The sequence below is a fragment of the Caretta caretta genome, chromosome 8 (genome assembly GCF_965140235.1).
Source record: "Caretta caretta isolate rCarCar2 chromosome 8, rCarCar1.hap1, whole genome shotgun sequence".
Lineage (NCBI taxonomy): Eukaryota > Metazoa > Chordata > Testudines > Cheloniidae > Caretta > Caretta caretta.
In genome coordinates this window covers 85,403,499-85,423,929 of record NC_134213.1, presented here as the reverse complement: position 1 = coordinate 85,423,929, position 20,431 = coordinate 85,403,499, and the positions used below count along the sequence as shown (strand labels likewise).

The 20,431-nt window shown below is 44.3% G+C and overlaps 2 protein-coding genes across 2 annotated transcripts in view; one reads left to right on the top strand and one right to left on the bottom strand.

Moving 5' to 3' along the window:
• Nucleotides 1–16,712, bottom strand: part of SLC44A5 (solute carrier family 44 member 5) — a 205,636-nt gene extending 188,924 nt beyond the window's left edge. Inside the window, exon 1 of the mRNA XM_075131729.1 lies at nucleotides 16,674–16,712. Within this exon, the coding sequence (XP_074987830.1) occupies nucleotides 16,674–16,697 (24 nt within the window). The 5' untranslated portion in view covers nucleotides 16,698–16,712. The remainder of the gene's footprint in view (nucleotides 1–16,673) is intronic.
• Nucleotides 16,713–19,833: 3,121 nt separating this feature from the next.
• Nucleotides 19,834–20,431, top strand: part of ACADM (acyl-CoA dehydrogenase medium chain) — a 50,987-nt gene continuing 50,389 nt past the window's right edge. Inside the window, exon 1 of the mRNA XM_048860869.2 lies at nucleotides 19,834–19,969. Coding sequence (XP_048716826.2) covers nucleotides 19,946–19,969 — 24 coding nt within the window. The 5' untranslated portion in view covers nucleotides 19,834–19,945. The remainder of the gene's footprint in view (nucleotides 19,970–20,431) is intronic.

Here is a 20,431-nt window from a genome sequence, read left to right as displayed (position 1 = left end):
TCAGGCTAGCCTGAATTCAGCCCAGGAGATCAGGGGGCCTTGAAAGCAGGAACTGCAGTCCTAGCTGCAACCTCTACACTTCTGTTTATAGAAGCTGGAGCCAAATTGGCTTGAGTCTGTCTGCGTAGGCTAGGAGGCTCGCTCCCAGTGGCAATGTTGACATAAAACCCCGGTGCCACTAACACTCACATGGCAAACACAATCATTCTTTAGTAGGGATGCAGGCAGATCACATATAGCAGGCACCTAGTAAGTAACTCTCAATGACATGACTGCCCTGACAGTACCTGCTGAACTAGTGACTACAACTTACATTTGTTGAGAGCCCGGCCAGCTACCATAACTCTCTCTTTCTTCATATCTGTTTCTTGTTTTGATTTCTTTCCAGGTTTCTCCTTCTCTTTTTTTCTAAATTAATAGACAGTGTAAAGGGATGGAGAATAGTTCCTGCAGTTGTAAGATTGAGTGTAGGGGTATATAGGCTCTCAGCCTTATTGCATATGAGGTTTAAATAAAGGGATAGAGATATTTACCAGCTAAACAGAAGGCTCCATTTCATCCAAGAGTCTTGCTCCAGGAAGAGTTTGATGATTAAAGGGCAAATCCTGACGCACCTCACTACCAGAGGTCCCCCTGAGAGCAAAACTATCCACAGTGCAAAGGGATGGGCTGTATATGGGAGAAGGTGGAAGGGAAGGTGTATATGTGGGGGAAGGTTCTATATAACCCAGGATATGGCAAAATGATCCTCTGGCTCTCTCCACACTGCAGTGTGGGAGCATTGGGTCTATGAAGAGGTAAATTAACCAGTGAGCTAAGTAGTCTCCATGAAGCAGCTCCACCCTACTTCACAGAATATGGGGGGAAGATTCCTTTCCCTGTTCCGCTCGTGGATACTCCTTACTCAGACTGGTCATGGGATTTGACTCTCAGGGAGAGCCAGAAGTAATGGAATTTACAGAACCGGTTCTGTGGAACAGCACTACCTCTGGGGCATAAGCGTGACCCAAAGCAATGTCTAGCTGGAGGAAAAAAATGAAACCGAAATCTGACACCTATGGATGTCAGTCAGCATAATTACCAGAACCAGGCATCTCTCTGTAGTTTAATCTCTCAAGTCCGTCCTGACAAAACACAGCCATGCACACTAGGCATTCTTTTGGTTAGGGTTGTTTGGTTGTTTATTTAATAAACTGCCAATTTTTAACTATTATGATTGGGTTCCTATGATTTTCTCAAAAGAGTAAACCAGGAGCATCATTTGTAGTATTAAAACAAGTTTAACTTATGTGTAACCCTTCTGCCCGTCAGAGTTGGCAGCAACAAGGGCCGGGTTCAATATCTAGAGGATCCATTCCAATAACACAATGCAAACCGGCTCGAGCCCCCACCCAGTGACCTGGGACAAATATATACCACCCCCGCTGGGCGCCTCCAAGAGGCAATACTTCCCCTCTCGCAAGCACATAGTCTGAGTGTAGCAAAAAGCCTTTTAATAACAGAGAGAAACAATGTAGCATTATGTTGGGGAAACACCACCAACAGGATTCATAACACAACCCATGAGCAAAAAAACCCACCCCAAGCAAATTGGGGCATGCCCCTTTCCCTTTGGTTCTTGAGTCCAGCAACCCCAAATCACCCAAAGTCCCAAAAGTCCAATGACCCAAAAGTCTCTGTCCCTGGTCAGGGCAGCCCCAGAGTTCGAAAGTTTATCTGCAGAGCTTTACCTCCCAACCTGGGTGGAGATGGGATGGGGTAAGAGGCACCTTACATGATCTGAAGCTGACCGCCCCACAGCTCCATAGGCCTTCGCTTCGCCAGCCGCCCCACAAACTCCTCCACCAGCCGGTCCACAAACTGTTCCGCATCCCACCAGCAGCTCCTGCAGTCCTACGAACTGCTCCACCAGCCTGTCCACAAGGCACTCCAGCCCTCCTGCTAACTGCTCCACAATATATCTTCAGGCTCCTCCACTACTTAACACAACGCACAATGATTTCAGCTCTTAGTCAGTTCAGCTCTTTGGTGAACTCAGCTTGTAGTAGGGGAGCCTCAGTGTTGGTGCACCATTAGCCCAAAGTGAGCTCAGCAGCCTGTAACTAGACTCCTAATGGAATCAAAATTAGCTCTAATATTCCACAGTGGAGAGAGGAGGAAGTGCAATTAGCATGTAAGGCCCTCACCCAGGGGCCCATGCCACCAAGTATTAATACTTGTCCCCAGCCTCTCTCAATTCACAGAGTTTTAAAACCCATGACCCTTGCCTAGCGAGTGCTACTTAGTTGATGGTGAGTCCCTCCATCATAACAAAAGGCCAAGTACAGTTCCAAGCACAGTTCCCATAATCAGGGTAATAACAATTTATTCTTCCTGCCCCAATAACAGAGACACTGGGGATCCCACAGCAGCCAAAGTGACCATTTGGGCAGCTATGGCCTCATTCTAGGTGGAGTGGGTGTGCCTATGCAAATGAGATCAGCCCCTGAAGTTCTTTTCCACAACTTGCCACACCTCACCACCAGATGTCAGGGTGGAGCTCATCCTGACACTGCTTACATCTGTGTTGTGTAAACTTGGCCCAATCACTTCAGCTGGGATTGTCAAAGGAACCTAAGGGATTCTGGCACTCAAATACCATATCAAGTCATTGAAAAATCACAGCCTTCACCTTTTTGTCTCTGTCTTCCTTTGCACTCATTGTCTGTCATATATATATATATATATATATATATATACACATACATACATACACACACACACACTCTTTTTAGGACAATGCTTGTTTCTATGTGTTTTTACAGCACCTAGCTCTATGGGGCTTTAATCTCTGCAGAGGTCTCTAGGTACTACTGTCAGACAATTAAAAACAATAATCATCAGCGCCAGTATCAGCATAATCAGCATCTCATTCTTCCCCGAAAAGATGGGCACAACTCCTCTCTACTACTAAGGGAATTGCACCAGGTATCTGAGGGGAGAATGTGCTTCAAAGTGTAAATTGCATACAGTCCTTTGCTGCAGCTGCTAAAAAATAACCTTATGTGACATGAGGTTCACTATATAATTATTCTTAAAACTGCATTTTAAGCCTACATCCATTTATACTTTGCTGTTCAGTATGTAGCTTTTATTTATCATCAGATGACAATATTTCTGTTGCTTTAACTATTTAAAATTACTGACAATGTCAATACAAACATTTATTAAAAATCCAGACAGCAGTCTCTTACCACAGCATCCTTTACTGTTGATTTGCGATTTAAATTTTATATTAATTTGAATTTACACATTACAAGTATTTAAATAATGACTTCTGTGGCAGGATAGGACAAACCGCAAGTTAGTCTTATTGATGTACAGTAAAAATGGAAGCTGCCTTGGTTTTTCTATAATTCAATGCAGATCATTCAGCCTTCCAGAGATTCCAAAACTGATCTAGAAAACTACCACTTCAAATACAATCTTGGATACTAATGACCAAAAATCATTACTATCTGATCACTATTCTGTAGTCCATGTGAAATGAGTTTAGTGGACTGAGTTCAGTTCTCTGTGAACAAGGATCCATGCTGAACAATCAACACTACAATGGCAATAATCTTCCCCCATATTGATAGTGGATATTGAACTCCCCTCTCACCCCAGTGACACTTTAGAGCAGGGTTGAGGTACATTGGTGAGACAGTTTAGAGAAGCTTGCTCTGCTACTATTCTATGGCAGAGATGACTTCAGACTCCAAAACTACAACTTCACACTTTTATGAACACTAGTTCACACAGTATTTTTAACTGTATAATTTAAGAAAACCATCTTCCACTTCAAATAATCCCACACAGTGCCTCCCTTTCCTCAGATGTAACTCCCCCCCAAAGCAACTCTTTGTTTCAGCACGATTTTGTTGTCTCATTCTTAAATCAGGTCATTAAAAAAAAGTTTTAACAACAGTTTAGAAATAAATTTAATGTTTATTCAGCTTGATGCAAAATTAAGAAATGTCTCAGTTCTGCAGTACAAAAAGACTGACCACTGAAAACATATACATGTACATAAATATGCTCTCTCTTTCACTGTACACAATATTTTTCACATTACTCAAAACATTTAAGTGGTAAAACCCAGGATGTTTTCAACAAAGAGTTCCTTTCAAAGGTACTTAGTGGTTATGAATATTGAAGTTATAAGTAGTTTTACCCTACCCACACAGCAGCTCTAACCATAAAATACTTTTTATTAAGTTACTGTTCCAGCTTCTGAGCTACTCTAAATGTTAAATATTTTTGACAAGTAGATGCTTTCATTGCAACTAGGAAGCTCTGTTAAATATTTAAAATATGGCTCTCCCAGGCAGAAAGGGAAAAAGAGCAGCATGTCTGAAAGTTTTTTTCAGATGTTAAAATACTCAATGCAGTAAATATTATCTACGTTGGATTAGTATCACTGGTGCTTTCCAAACCCAGTGGGAAGCTGTGTCCCTGCCCCCAATGGCTATTTTGTTTTGTTTGGGGGTCTTACGTCTTTAACCTGCCTATATTTCACTCACAGAGCAAATTAAAGTCATGGTTGTCCAACTAAACTGTTTCTAAAAAAATTCTTCAGAAGATGGGTTTGAATCTACCATTCACATAACATAGAGGAGAATACATAATATTTTAAAACAAATTAGGAGGGGATAGTCTTATCACTGAAGCATGAGGCATAAGTACTCTTCCTGGATCTGCCATTGACATCCTGTATTAGCTTGGGCAAATCACTTAAGCCAAAATCACTACTTACTTGAGGTTAAATTCCTTAAATTGTGTAAAGTGTTTTGAGATCCTCAGTAGGCAGATGCTAAAGGAGTGCAAGGTACCATTATGTGTGCCATTAAAAGTCTGAGATTTGTGGCTTGAACCTGCATTTTTGTATGTCCAAAATTCCCAGTGAAGAGTCAATGGAAGTTTTGAGTGTGCCAGGAATGCAGGATGAGTCTCTTTAATTGTACAGATTTTTCCATAAATCCAATATGAATGTTTTAAATTGGTCTCCATTACTATCCATTATTCTCAAATGTGTGTGTTAGATATTCAAATAAACATACCTCAGTGTTTTTTTCTGAAGTTAAGGAAAGAAATTAAACAATGTGTGTAGGCAAACGCAGTGTCCTATCTAAAAAACTCCAAGACTGAACAAATGTGGCTTTGTAATAACAATGAGGCACAAACATCGGTCCTCACTGAAGTTTTGAAACAAAGCAATGTTTGAGTTATCCAAGCACAAAACAAAACAAAGATCTGAAAATGTTTATAACTAAACAATGTATGCTTTTCACATGAAGAAAAAAGCCATGTAGGCTTTTTTCCTAAACTTTCCAAAATACATATATCACTTTCGAACTGTTATCCAGTTAAAGAAAATACTGTTTTTGATAAAGTTGCAAGAGTTTGAAAACAGCCACTTAGAATAAAGATTCTATCTCAGCCTTATCTATAGTCACTACTGTGATAGTACATTCAATGATTAATATATTTAAAAAAATCAGTAATTTTATTAAAGGGAAACTGCCATGCTTGTTAGGTTGCCCTATTCTGAAGTTATCCTGGTCTGTCGGTTTTGACTTCAGGATACCAATGCTAAAAATTTTATTTATTTATTTTGCATTAGAGCCTCACTCATCTGCACTACATGATTGCACAGGAAAACCAGATGACTCTCCTCCTTCTAATAAAAATTTCATAGCTGATGCTGTAGTGAGGTCTGATATTGCTAAGACTTAATTAAATAAAAAATATACTGCAGTACATTTACTAGCAATAATAAGAATAATAAAAATACTTAGCACCTCTATAACATCTTATGAAATATTAAAATACATAATTAGACCTATACTGCAACTGTCAAAATAAATGAACTGAGTATATTTTGCAATGCATTATCCTTATTTTTTATTGTGTTTACTTGCTAATTTACACAATTCAGCAATAATCCATGGGTCTCCTGATCATTAGTTTGAAATAGGATGTTCTATTGTATTAAAGAACTGGGCTAAGCAATATATAATCTATACTGCAGAAAAAAAAATCTCACAGGAGGAATAAGTAAAATTACTGCAGGCTTATTAGCAAAGGGGTAGCCTGGATGCTCAGGCAGAGGAAAGAGAGAGAGAGATTGTCTTTCTCTCTCCTGTGATGATTCTGGTAGGATCCCAATTGGAAGTGCCTCAACCCTGCCTTACAGAGATGTAGAAAATTCTTTGCATGTTCACTTCTCATGTGAACTCTTATGTTCATGGTATGCATACTAAGAAGTTGGATAAAAATATAAAATAATCTCACTGCAAGGTTGCAATGTAACACTACTTTGACGCCTATAACCCAGAACAATAATACCGAGTAACCAAAAACAGAGAGAAACAAAGCAGGCTGCTCCCTAAGGCAGTGAGGTGTAACTCACCCTAGCTTGTTCTAGAGACTAGCTCATTCCAGGTTGACTCTGATTGCAGAATCAGGAAACACCACTGCTTTTAAAGTGATAGCTTGCAATTCCAACAAACAGTCCTCAATACACCACACGAACAAATTGAGCCTGTTCCTGGGGGCCTCAACGTTTGAGTGCCTCAGGGTCTTGATAAGGCATTGGAGAAGTCTGACATGGAACACCCCACACTGCCACTGACTAGGAGACATGAAAAATAGCAGTGGGGAAGCAATTATTTGGGGGTGTGGAGGGTTAGTGTCCCAGCTTTGAGTTGCCTTTGCCTGCTGCTGCTGCTCCTGACTGGGGACTTCTTCTAATCTCCCTCCCAGCTATTGCTGATGCCTCCTATTCACAGAATCATAGAAATGTAGGACTGGAAAGGACCTCCAGAAGTAATGAAGTTTACCCCCATCCTGAGGCAGGATCAAGTAAACGTAGACCTGTGGGTCTCAAACTTTTTTACTGGCGACACCTTTCACATCACAAGCCTCTGAGTGTGACCCCTCCCTAATAAATTAAACACACTTTTTAATATATCTAACACCATTATAAATGCTGGAGGCAAGCGGGGTTTGGGGTGGAGGTCAACAGCTCACGACCCCTCATGTAATGACCTCGCGACCCCCTGATCAGTCCCGACCTAGACCATCCTGACAGGTGTTTGTTCAATCTGCTCTTAAAAATCTCCAGTGATGGGGTTTCTATCACCTCCCTTGGAAGCCTGTTCCAGAGCTTAACTCCCCTTATAGTTAGAAAGGTTTTCCTAATATGTAACCTAAATCTCCATTGCTGCAGATTAAGCCTACTACTTCTTGTTACCTTCAGTGAACATGGAGAACAATAGGTCACTGTCCTCTTTATAACAGCCCTTAATATATTTGAAGACTAACAGGTTCCCCCCTCAAACTTCTTTTCTCAAGACTAAATATGCCTGTGTTTTTTTAACATTTCCTCATAGATAAAGTTTTCTAAACTTTTTATCATTTTTGTTGCTCTCCTCTGTACTCCTCTCCAGTTTGTCCATGTCTTTCCTAAGCGTGGTACCCAGGATTTTCACAGTACTCTAACAGAGTGCAGACTGTGCTGGATAATTACTTCCCATGTCTTACATTCAACATTCCTGTTAATATACCCCAGAATGAGAAAAGTCTTTTTCAGAGCTTCATCACATCATTGACTCATACTCAATTTGTGATCCACTAGAACTCCCAGATCCTTTTCAGCAGCACTATCACCTGGCCAGCATCCTGGTGTCCCTGTCTCCACTTCTATCCCTCCAGCCAGTCTGTCCCTATTCCCACTCTACTCACACTCAGCCAGCTTGTCTTTCTTCTCCAGCAGGACTGTCCCTGCCCAAGCCAGATCTTGTCTCTGTACTTCCTCTCTCCACTGGCCAGTCTGTCCCTGCCTCCACTTGCATCCTCCTCAACAAACGTACCCTTGCACAGGAGGACTGAGAAGTAAAAAGTACTGTAGGCTCACTAGCAAAGGTGAAGCCAAGATACTGAGGCTGAGGAAGAGAAATGAAGGATTGAAGTGAAGGAGTGAAACAAGATCCCTGCCTAACAGGGTTAATTTTTTTTCTATTTCACACAGATAAGATCAAAAAACAAAAAACAAACCAACAATGCTGTAACATGGTAGGGTAACAATCATGTTTAAAACATTTTTATCTTTGTAGCATATATAACACCTTAGTTAGCTGTTACTGTTTGCACAGGATTTTAAAACAATTGTTTTAGTTCAGTTTAGTTCATAAACCGGATGTTGTGGATGTTGAATGTCATAGAAAACAGTCATTGGTCTACAGGGGTTTTGGACCATGCTTTCCAAATTTATTGAAATATTAAATCTCTGCTGTAGAATTTTATAGAATGACTTAAAACCTAATGGAAGGATAACCTTTTCTATTCAAATCTACAGATATTTTAAAGTAATGTCTATTGAACCCAATTATATTTCTATAGAATTCAGCTGGTTTAATCCCCATTAAATTCTACGGGATTTGTCTATAAGGGAAAACACAAACATACCATTTTACTTTAATAATTATAAGTATGGAGGACATGGTGAATGATAACAGGAGAGGACCCTTGCTGGATAGGTCCATAGGAGACCCTGAGGCCATGTCTACACTACAAAATTATGTCAACCTAATTTACATCACCATACAGCCACCACAGTTATTAAATCGTTTGTGTGCGCGAACACTTGGCTCTGTGTGTCGGCGGTGCACATCCTCACTAGTAACACTTGTACCAATTGGATTGTCAGTGTGGGGTATTCTGAGATGGCACCTGAAAGCCAGTAAGAGTCGATGTAAGCAACACTGTGTCTACACTGACACTGTGTTGACCTAATTATATCAACCATGTCTCTATGCCGCTCTGAGAGGTGGTGTTGCTAAATTGGAGTAGAGAGGCACTTATGTTAGTGGGAGCCAAATTTAATGGAAGACTCTTCCACAGCTATGTTGACACAAGACAGCTTACTTCGACCTAACCATGTAGTGTAGACTAGGCCTCAGTGCTTAAACCAACTCAATGTGGATATTACACAGTGGTGTAGAACCCGTAACAGGCTGTAGATATCTTTTCTTTAGAGTTATTTCTTTACAGCTCTCTCATTTCTGCTTTATTTAATGTTAAGATTGTGACTGTCAGTAAGAACATCTGCTTATTTTTAATCGGCATGACAAAATATTTTTATCAGCCTGTCCCCATATTGAAACTCAAAGATGTGGACAAACTATTGTTGTGTCAAACCAGAAGTAAATATAAGATTTTTTAAAAGCGTGCAAGATGCAGGGCTAGATTATGAAAACTGGGACTGTCCTACCACTTTTTGAAAAACTTTTCTTTCTACTTCTACAACAGCTTTCTACAGTTTCATTTGAGCCATGCTCAGTCAAGGAAGGGTGCTACATCAAAGGGACTTCACTGATATAGAAAATGTCCCAATGTAAGACATGCACAGCATGAGTACAATTCACAGTTTTGCCACAGACTTCTGTGTCATCTTGAGAAAGTTACTTAGGGTGGGATTCACAAAAGTATTTAGGCACCTAACTTCCTATTGGTTTCAATTGAAATTAGGTGCCTAAATGTCTTTGTGAATCCCATCTTTATAGCCAGATTCTGATACCTTTACTACTGTTGATTAGCACCTTACTCCATGAATAGTCACAGCTGGACTATACATGGAGTAAGGTGTTATTCAGTAGGAATAAGGCTATCAAAATCAGCCATTAATTTTTCTGTGACTCAGTACCAAAACTGTAAAATGCGGATACTAATAATTCCCTATATCACAGTGGTGTTGTGAGGATAAATGCACTCAGAGGTGTTCATGTATTACAATGATAAATATCTAGATAAATAGGTGATAGATGGATAGAAAGGTGGACTGCTCAATAAACTAAGTACCAATAGTTAAATTGTCTCAGTAGATACAGTAATATACTGACTGATGAGTTTCTTCACCTAGATATCTCCCCTGAAGATGGCCTATGGGATACCATTCTATTTAGGATTTAGCCCTTCCAAGAGAACACTGAAACTTGGAATCCTTTTATTTGCGACCTAGATAGTATGGTGATTAGCACATTAGAAATATATAGTCAGACACACACCAAAATCTGGAGGATTTACTTAAACAAGACATAGTCCTATCTTGTGGCCAGACCTTTTATTGAACTATGTTTCTTGTAAGAACAGAAACATGTCGTGATAAACGAGTTAAAACCAGCTGTCTGTCTATTTAATCAAGTGTCTCCACCTGGAAAAATGCCTCTATCAAAAGTAAAGAGACAAGGTGGGTGAGGTATATCTTTTATTGGACTAACTTCTGTTAGTGAGAGACAAGTTTCCTGAAAAAGAGCTCTGTGTGGCTTGAAAGCTTGCTTCTCTCACCAACAGAAGTTGGTCCAATAAAAGAAATTACCTCACCACCTTGTCTCTCTAATATCCTGGGACCAACATGGCAACAACTATACTGCATCTATCAAAAGTAGTTATAGGATACTAGTTAATGAGATTATGGACCTGATTCTGATTCCAATTATATTGGTGCAAGTCAGGGGTGACCTCAATGAAGTCAAAGGAGTTACACTCATGTAAAGCCTTTGTGAGATCAGAATCAGCCTCTGTTTGTCAGTCATTATGTACGTATTCCAAGAAATAACACAAAAAAGATTCCAGTATGAAGGAAACACCAAAAGAGTAATCTGATATGTGGGGCCATACAAAGCTATTACATAAAATTGCCCTTTTTTAAATTACTGACAGTCATGGCTTATCAAACTCATCAAAGCAATCACAGAGTTTTAAAATATCTGTCCATTAAAATGACACTGTATGTAAACTGCTCTATAGCATATATGTCTTCATTTCAGCAAGCTGCTTTAAAATGAGGATTCTATCAAACATTTATACAAAAACATGGGGGAAACAGGTTATTTGGTACATTATTTTTAGATTTGGCCATTTATACAGCAATTGAATTCACCATGCATATTTCTTTTGAAAGTGGTTAGTGAGCATTTTTATTCAAATCCCCAAAAACCTTTCTTGGGAATCCAGAAATTATGTATGTATTGTAGGTAATTACAGGATGATATGATGTCCGTGGGCCGTTTGTCCTAATATATAGCTCAAAGGTAGGTAGGTATCCTTACAAAATCTTTTTATCTATAGAGCATCCACCACTTTCATATTGAATGCCCCATATTTACCGGGAAATTTATGTGAAATTAACATCAATTTAAAATACGCTATCAGAAACCACTCAGAGCAGCAATATGCATTAAGCCCGGCCTTTTATGTTTGCATACAATTAATAAACATAATTATCTGGAAGTCAACTGCATAGGTGCTGGAACTAGGGGTGTTGGGGGTGCTGCTGCTGCATCACCTGGCTTGAAGTGGATTCCATTATATGTAGGGTTTACAGTTTGGCTCAGTGGCTCTCAGCACCCCCACAATAAAAATTGTTCCAGCACCCCTGGACAACTGCACCCAAGTAGTATCTTCACATTATTATTAGTGTTGTGTCTTTTTTGCTCATTACACAACAAAAATAACTGTCCTTTATACCTGTAACACAATTCAGCAAATTTAGCCATTCTTCCTGTTCTTAATTCATCTACCAAACCAAAGTTCCTATCGACGTCTTCATTTCTAAGTAGCATATAATTAAATGGCAAAAAACATTAACACAGTGTTAAGGTTGCCTGCTGATAGCTTGTTCCCTTTCAGCATGTGGAGTTCACAAAATTCAGCCTTCTGAAAACCAAATAATACAGAATGCCCCTGCAACCTTAAGTCTGCTTCCTAGGAGCTGGCAATAGCCACTGGGAATTATCTTCATGCACTGCAGCTGCATTCACTGTTACATGTAATTGTCTTAAATGGCAGAGGAATAAACTAGAGAAGCTTGGGAGAGCTGTGACTGTGATATGAGGAGATCTGGGTCTGAGTCCTCCCATGAGTGTTATCAAAGGAAAGAGGTTCCAGTCTGCATCATTTCAAAATAGAATTGTGTAGGATGTGTCAGTATCAGGACACTAGGGTCTTCTTCCCACAGGGATTACCACTGGTGAGATATGAGAGCAGTCTGTAGATTTAATTACGGATAGGGAAAGAACAGATTTAGGTGATATCATGTGAGCAAATGTGAAGTGGTGATAGAAGGGTATAAAATGGTTCTTAAATTTTACAAGTTTGGTATTCTGTTGGGGGGCAGGTTTAGTGGTGGAGCACAGGACAAGTACAGGTAGTGCCTGTCCATTACAGTGAAAAGGCAGAGTGGGAACGTGTGTGACATTGCTCATCCAGAGCAGAGTTAAGGATGTACATAACTGTATTTTTAATTTACCTTAATTTCCTAGTTTTCAGATGTTTGAATTTTTGCCCTTTAATTTTCTATTTTTTTTTAAACAGAAAGAGAAATGTTGGTAGGAGTGCTCATTTAGACAGTTGTAGTCCTCACGTAGGCCTGCAGCTGATACACAACTGTGGCCAGATAGCAGTCAAAAGACCTAGTTTTTATATAGTGCTTTTCAGCAATAGATCTCAAAGACCTTTACGTCATTATCCCCATTTTACAGATAGGAAACTGAGGCACAGAGAAGTGACGTGATCTGCCCACGGTCACCCACCATGCCAGTGGCAAGACTAGGAATAGTTCTAGTCCAGTGTTTTTTCCACGTGGCCACCTAGTTGCTATATATGTCCTCTGTGCTCCTTGCTGCTCCTCTACGTTTTGTTATAGCGGAATGAGGATAATGGTGCTGCTTTGAAATGTTTGCAATGCATAAAAAGAAGAGGAGTACTTGTGGCACCTTAGAGACTAAACAATTTATTTGAGCTTATGCTCAAATAAATTGGTTAGTCTCTAAGGTGCCACAAGTACTCCTTTTCTTTTTGCGAATACAGACTAACACGGCTGTTACTCTGAAACCTGCAATGCATAGTTACTCACAGGGCCAATGAGAGAATCTCATCAATCTATGTCCCAAAACCGTGACAGTTTTATTACATGGCACTTATAATAACTGTAAGTATATGAGAGAAACCTTCTTCATCCCCTGCCCAACCATTCCCTGCAATATGTACCCCTCCCCTCACCAACATTTCCAGCTCCCTCTCCCCTTCCCATTAAGCCATTAGTTGGCATAGTAGAAGCTATTAACATGTAAGAAATTGCTCCTTGCTATTTTCTGCCCTATGCTGCAGTGTACACATATTATGGGCAGTGTCTTACTAGGGTGGGAGTTGCCTGTTACCTTGGTTTTGTAGCCTGAGCTGCATTCTGAGCTAGGCCCCTGTCAAGGTTCCTCCCCCACTCTGAACTCTAGGGTACAGATGTGGGGACCTGCATGAAAAAAACCCCTAAGCTTATCTTTACCAGCTTAGGTCAAAACTTCCCCAAGGGACAAATTATTACACCCGTTATCCTTGGAATGGCCGCTACCACCACCAAACTAATACTGGTTACTGGGGAAGAGCTGTTTGGACGCGTCTTTCCCCCCAAAATACTTCCCAAAACCTTGCACCCCATTTCCTGGACAAGGCTTGGTAAAAAGCCTCACCAATTTGCCTAGGTGACTACAGACCCAGACCCTTGGATCTTAAGAACAATGCACAATCCTCCCAACACTTGCACCCCCCCTTTCCTGGGAAATGTTGGATAAAAAGCCTCACCAATTTGCATAGGTGACCACAGACCCAAACCCTTGGATCTGAGAACAATGAAAAAGCATTCAGTTTCTTACAAGAAGATTTTTAATAAAAAATAGAAGTAAATAGAAATAAAGAAATCCCCCCTGTAAAATCAGGATGGTAGATATCTTACAGGGTAATTAGATTAAAAAACATAGAGAACCCCTCTAGGCAAAACCTTAAGTTACAAAAAAGATGCACAGACAGAAATAGTTATTCTATTCAGCACAATGCTTTTCTCAGCCATTTAAAGGAATCATAATCTAACACATACCTAGCTAGATTACTTACTAAAAGTTCTAAGACTCCATTCCTGTTCTGTCTCTGGCAAGAGCAGCATACAGACAGACCCAGACCCTTTGTTCCTCTCCCTCCTCCCAGCTTTTGAAAGTATCTTGTCTCCTCATTGGTCATTTTGGTCAGGTGCCAGCGAGGTTACCTTTAGCTTCTTAACCCTTTACAGGTGAGAGGAGCTTTCCCCTGGCCAGGAGGGATTTCAAAGGGGTTTACCCTTCCCTTTATATTTATGACAGCCCCACATTCCCACTACTCACCTCCAGCTTGGATTCCCAGGCCCAGGCCCTGCTTCAGTCAGGCTGGGAAGCCATGCCCCAGGTCTATCCACTCTGGCCCCCTCTTCCAAACCAACCCAGGTCCCTTCCCCACACACTCTGACTAGCCCCATCCCTCACCCCCCATCAGGAAAATGTATATATTAACTATTCATTTTCTGGATTTCAGATGTGTAAGTCTGCATTACCTTCAGTGCCCCCACCCCAGATCCTATCCCGCAGGGAGGCACAGGGAGAGGAGCTCAGAAGCTCAGGAAGCAAGGTCCCTCAGATCCTAGAAGACACAGTGGGCAGGGAGAGGGTCTCAGACCCCTGAAGAGGGCTAGGGCTCCTCTAGATCCTAGCAAACACACAGAAGGGGAGAATCCAAGTCTGACAGGCCCAGCCCACCCTTAACTTTCTCTGCTACCCCTCCTCTTCTCCCCCACTTCCCCTTAATTGAGCCCAATTCCTCTTCCCTCACCTACCACTCATTCCCATTTATCCGCCTCCTCATCTTATCCCTTGCTGCAGACCCCAACCCCTATTACCACCTACTCTTGCACCCCCTACTCATCCTCCCTTCCCAGTGAGCATTCACACGTGTAATTTATTTTCTTATCAAAAACAGTTTCAGTGCTTTCTGAATATTCTGCTGTACTTTAGATTACATCTCCCACAACTAACTAGGTGCTTGTCTACACTACAGGTTATGTCATTATAATTTATGTCCCTCAGGGGTATGCCCTAAGCACCGGTATAGACAGCACTACAGAGCTCCTCCCACAGACATGACTCCCACCTCTCAGGGAGGTGATTTTATTAGGCTGACAGGAGAGCTCTCTCCCATCAGCAGAGGGCGTCTTCAGCAGACACACTATAGCACTTCTAGCGTAGACTACTGACACTTTTGTCAGTATAACTTATGTCACTCAGGGGTGTGAAAAAACACCCTCCTTAGGCCCTGTCTACACTGGCAAGTTACTGCACAGTAAAGCAGCTTTCTGCGCTTTAACTCCCGAGGTATACACACTGCCAAGCCACTTCATGCGCAGAAACTGCACAGTTGCAGCGCTTTAAAAAAAACCACCACAACAAGAAGCATACAGCTTTCTGCGCCGGGGCTACAGCACTGCAATGCCAGTGTAGACACCGTGGTCAACTACAGTGCTGCAATTGGCCTCCAGGAGGTGTCCCACAATGCCTGTTCTCGCCTCTCTGGTCATCAGTTTGAAGTCTGCTGCCCTGCCCTCAGGTGACCAACTGTCATTCCCACCCCGTAAATTCCTTTGGAATTTTGAAAGTCCCCGTCCTGTTTGCTCAGTGACACATGCAGCGGTCTCAGCACATCTTTCCAGGGGACCATGCCTGCTCCACGCACCAGGCGATCCCCCACTTGGAGCAATGCTGAGCTGCTGGATCTCGTCAGCATTTGGGGAGAGAAAGCTGTCCAGTCCCAGCTGCGCTCCAGCTGTAGGAATTATGATACCTACAGGCAGATTTCACGATGCATGACAGAAAGGGACCATGACCAGGACACATTGCAGTGCAGGGTCAAAGTGAAGGAGATGCGGAACTCCTACCACAAGGCACGGGAGGCAAACCGCTGCTCCAGTGCTGCGCCCATGAGCTGCCAGTTCTACAAAAAGCTGGACACAATATTCGACAGCGTCCCCACCTCCACTGCGAAGACTACTGTGGATACTTTGGTGGCTCGCGTGCCAGTGGAAAGTGGACCAAGCCAGGAGAAGGAAAACTTGGACGAGGATGTGGAGGGGGACCCAGAGGCAGAGGATGACTCAGAGGTCAGAGATGCATGCAGCCAGGAGCTCTTTTCTACCCTGGAGGAGCCTAGCCAGTCACAGCTGTCGGATCTTGGCAAAGCGCAAACAGGAGAGGAGGCCCCTAGCAAGTGGATTTGATTTTGGGAATCACTGAAGCAAGTTGTTGCGGGCAGGAGGGTTGCAGAAAGCAGGCTTGTCTCCCTCCGCATGCCTAGTCTGAGTGGCGGAACAGGCTGTTGATTGATTCCCCCACTTCACGGGAATCTTCCTCAGAGATCTCCAGGAAACTCTCATGAAGATACTGGGCAATCCGTTGCCACAGGTTCTTTGGCAGAGCTGCTTTGTTTCTTGCCCCATTAACGGTAACTTTCCGATGCCATTGTGCCATCATGAGGGGTGGGGTGGGAACCATTGCTGCATACAGTTGAGTTGCATAGGGGCCAGGGTGGAAGTCGCAGTCTTGGAGAAGACCCTCCCTTGATTCCCTGATCACCCTCAGCAGTGAGATATCTTCCATAATGATCACATCCCATGGAAAGTGTGGGGACAGGAATGATTATCAGACCCCCGCCCTAGAGTGCTGGCTCTCCCCAAGAGCCATGTGCCCAGTGTACAGAAGTGTCTGGGAAAAGTGATTTACCCTTCCCCTGCGGCTACTCACCATTTTGGGGGTCCTGTGGCTCATGTGCTTGCCTGGGGTCAGCCAGTTAGTGACAGGTGTGTGAGTACTGGCTGTGTTTTAAATCACTAAATCTGTGTTGTGTGTGTTGCAAACAATATTGCTTCTGTAAAATGTTGCGTTTAGACTTCACAGAGATGACCTTGGGAGCACAGCCTCCCTCTTTATTATCTACGGCTGAACAGCTGCGCAGAATTAGAAAGCGGCCAAGAAGAACTAAGGAGGTCTTTTTGCATGATGTTATGATACACTCCGCCGCCGAGAAACAGGAATTGAAGGAGTGGCGGGACTGCAAGAAGACGGACCAAAAGGAGAATGCAGCACGGCAGAATGAAACCGCGGAGTGGCTCTTAAATGTTATGGAGCGCCAAGCAGACGATACTAGCTCTGCAAACAGAGCAGCTCCGCACCCACCTTCCCCTGCAGCCGTTATCACAAAACTCTTTCCCATGCTCCCCCCAGACACTGCCAACACACTCTTATCAACCTCCTGGTTCCAGTCTATACCTGCAGCATTCCACTCCTCCCCCTCACACGCTCCCACGCCCGCTGGCTCTCGGTTGCGGACTCCCACTACTCACTGCACTCAACACCCATCCATCTGCAGTTTGGCCCTGCTGAAGTACAGTACCTGTTGCATTGTACTCCAAAGGAGAAGGTTGGATATGATCCCTGGACATACACAAATCTTTAGCCATCCCGGGACCCCACCTCCTCCTGGGACCTTCCCTTTCCCCAACCCACTCACTGTTGGTGTGGGTTTTTCTTGTTTGACTCTCCTCCGGTTGTTGTTTTTTAATAAAAGAATTGTGTTGGTCTGAAAGCCATCTTTATTCTATTAATTGAAAGCAAAAAGAGCCCTGCAAAGCAACATACAATTATATTAAACCCACATATTGCATCATGTGCACCAATCACCTCCGAGCATTACAAGCACTGCACTCCCGAGCATTGCAACAAATATTAGTGGCATTCAGCTTCAAATTGCTGCCTCAAGGCATCGCTGATCTTTATGGCTCCGTGCTACGCCCCTCTAACAGTCCTGGTCTCTGGCTGTTCAAACTCAGCCTCCAGGCGCTGAACCTCTGCGGGCCAGCCCTGAGCGAAGCTTTAACCCTTCCCTTCACAAATATTATGGAGTGTACAGCACATGGCTATAAGCATAGGAATATTGTAATCGGCCAGATCCAGCTTCCTGTAGAGGCAGTGCCAGCGGCAGACTCAACAGTCATTCTGCATTTGCTCAGTCTAGACTAGAGATCTTAAAGCAGCACAGCTGTACGGATGCAGCTGCACCACTGTAAGATCTCCCTTATAGTCGCTCTATGCTGGCTACATAATTAAACCACCCCCAACCAGCGGCAGTAGCTATGTTGGCAGGAGAGCGTCTCTTGCCAACTTAGCACTGTCCACACCGACACATCTGTAGGTGTAATTTATGTTACTTAGGGCATGTCTACACTGGCAGAGTTACAGTGCCGGGAGTTACTTGCAGTGGTATTCGGAGTGGTGCACTCTGGGCAGCTATCCCACAGAGTACCTCTTCTGCTGTTAAGAGTTCTGGGAAGGCAGAGGGGGTCACGGGGCATCCTGGGTCCTGGTCCAATGCCCCGTGATGTATTGCTTCACATCCCAGCAATCCCTGTGCTTCCGTCCGCATTTGGCGCCATCTTTCAACGTTTTGTGTACTGTGCGCACTGCCTCATTGGGCTGCAGAAATGGATCCCGACCTGTTGACCAGTATGCTGCTCGCTCTGACCAACATGTCACGAGTGGCAGTGGCGTTATTCCTTAAACTATAAAGGCAAGAGGAGTGCGACACTGATCTCATCACGTGTAGTAGCTATGAAACGAGATTGCTTGTGGCATTCACGGAGATGCTGACAACAGTGGAAAGTTGCTTTTGGGCTCGGGAAACAAGCACTGAGTGGTGGGACCACATCGTCATGCACGTCTGGGATGACAAGCAGTGGCTGCAGAACTTTGGGATAAGGAAAGTCACATTTACGGGACTGTGTGATGAGCTTGCCCCAGCCCTGCAGTGCAAGGACACAAGAATGAGAGCTGCCCTGCCGTTGGAGAAGTCCGTGGTGATTGCACTGTGGAAGATGGCTATTCCAGACTGCTATATATAGGTCACTCACCAGTTCAGAGTGGGGCAGTCTACCGTTAGATTTATGTTGACGGAGGTCTGCAGGGCTATTAATCGCATCCTGCTCTGAAAGACCATGACTCTGGGCAACGTGACATTGTAGACGGCTTTGCACAAATGGGCTTCCCTAACTGTGGAGGGGCAATAGATGGCATTCATATTCTAATGCTAGCCCCAGACCACCTGGCCACCAAGTATATTAATCACAAGGGGTATTTCTCTATGGTTCTCCAGGCTCTTGTGGATCACCATGGGCGTTTCACGGACATTAACACAGGCAGGTCCAGAAAGGTGCATGACACACGCATCTCTCAGAACACTGGCCTATTCAGGAAGCTACAAGCAGGGACTTTCTTCCCAGACCAGAAGATTACGGTAGGGGAAGTCAAAATGCCCTTTGTGATCCTGGGAGACCCCTTAATGCCGTGGCTTCTGAACCCATACACACGGCAACTTGACAGCAACAAGGAGCGGTTCAACAATAGGGCTGAGCTTCATCTCTGACAGAGAATACCCCATGGAGATGAATATAGCCTGAAACAACAGCTGTGAGATGTGTGAACTGCGCCAGTCAGGTGTTCCCTTCTCCACTCTCCAGTTCAGGAGGGTCTGAGCCGTGTGTGTTAAGCATACCCGTTCTCAGCTGCGCACCCCCAGCAGTCATGCAGTGGGTGCATGCCCCGAATGCATTCCTGTTCTAAGCTCCCCACCCAAAACAGGCAGGGCTAACATGGGGGGAGGACGACTCAGACCCCCCTGAAAAGGTAAGCCCCTCCGGAACCTGACCCCCACCCACGCCTGGCCCTCTCACCCACAGTCTCCTCTTCCCCCCGCTGCCCAGCGTCGCTCTCGGGGCGCTGCCTTTCTCCAGGCCCGGGGTGAGCCCTGGCTGGCCCCCAGGCCCGCCGCCTCTCCGCTGCAGGCTGAACGCGGAACTCTGCCCCCGCCCCCGAGCTGTTCAACGGGCCCGGTGTTTAGCCCCGCCCGGTGGCTGGCTGGCACCGCCCCTCGCTCTGCGTCCCCGCCCGCGGGAAGTGGGGCCCAGCGGCCACCAGCACGCGCCTGCGGGGGCAGTTTATGCTCGGTGGCAGCGCCCGTCAAGATGTCTGCGCTGAGGGTCGCCCGGGTGAGGAGGAGGAGGAATTGGCCCGGAGGTGGGGCTGGGGCTATGCGGGCCCTAGCAGTGGCGGCCCCGGCGGGGGCGCATGGGTCACCCCGGCCGCGGGAGGGGAGACGTATCGCGGCTCGGGAAATGGGGTTTACTGGGGAGCACCTGGGGCTCAGGCTTGCGCACACGGTGGTCGGTTCTGAGGGAAGGTGCAAAGGTCAGAGCCTGCAGTGGGGGGCCCTGCAAATGTGTGTTGTGGCTCACAAGGGGTTACAGATGGCGGTGATGAGAGCCTAGGATAGAAGGAAATGGTGGCGGGGAGAGATTCTGGGGCCCAGACAGAGGGGCTGGAGTGACACCAGGGGCAGGCAGGGGTGGGAGGCCGCTCCTTGAAGTAGGAGAGCCACCAGGGCAGAGGGAATGGTCAGGTTCAGGCAAGGGAGGGCTCATGCTGGGGGGCAGAAGGCAAGGCAAGGGAAG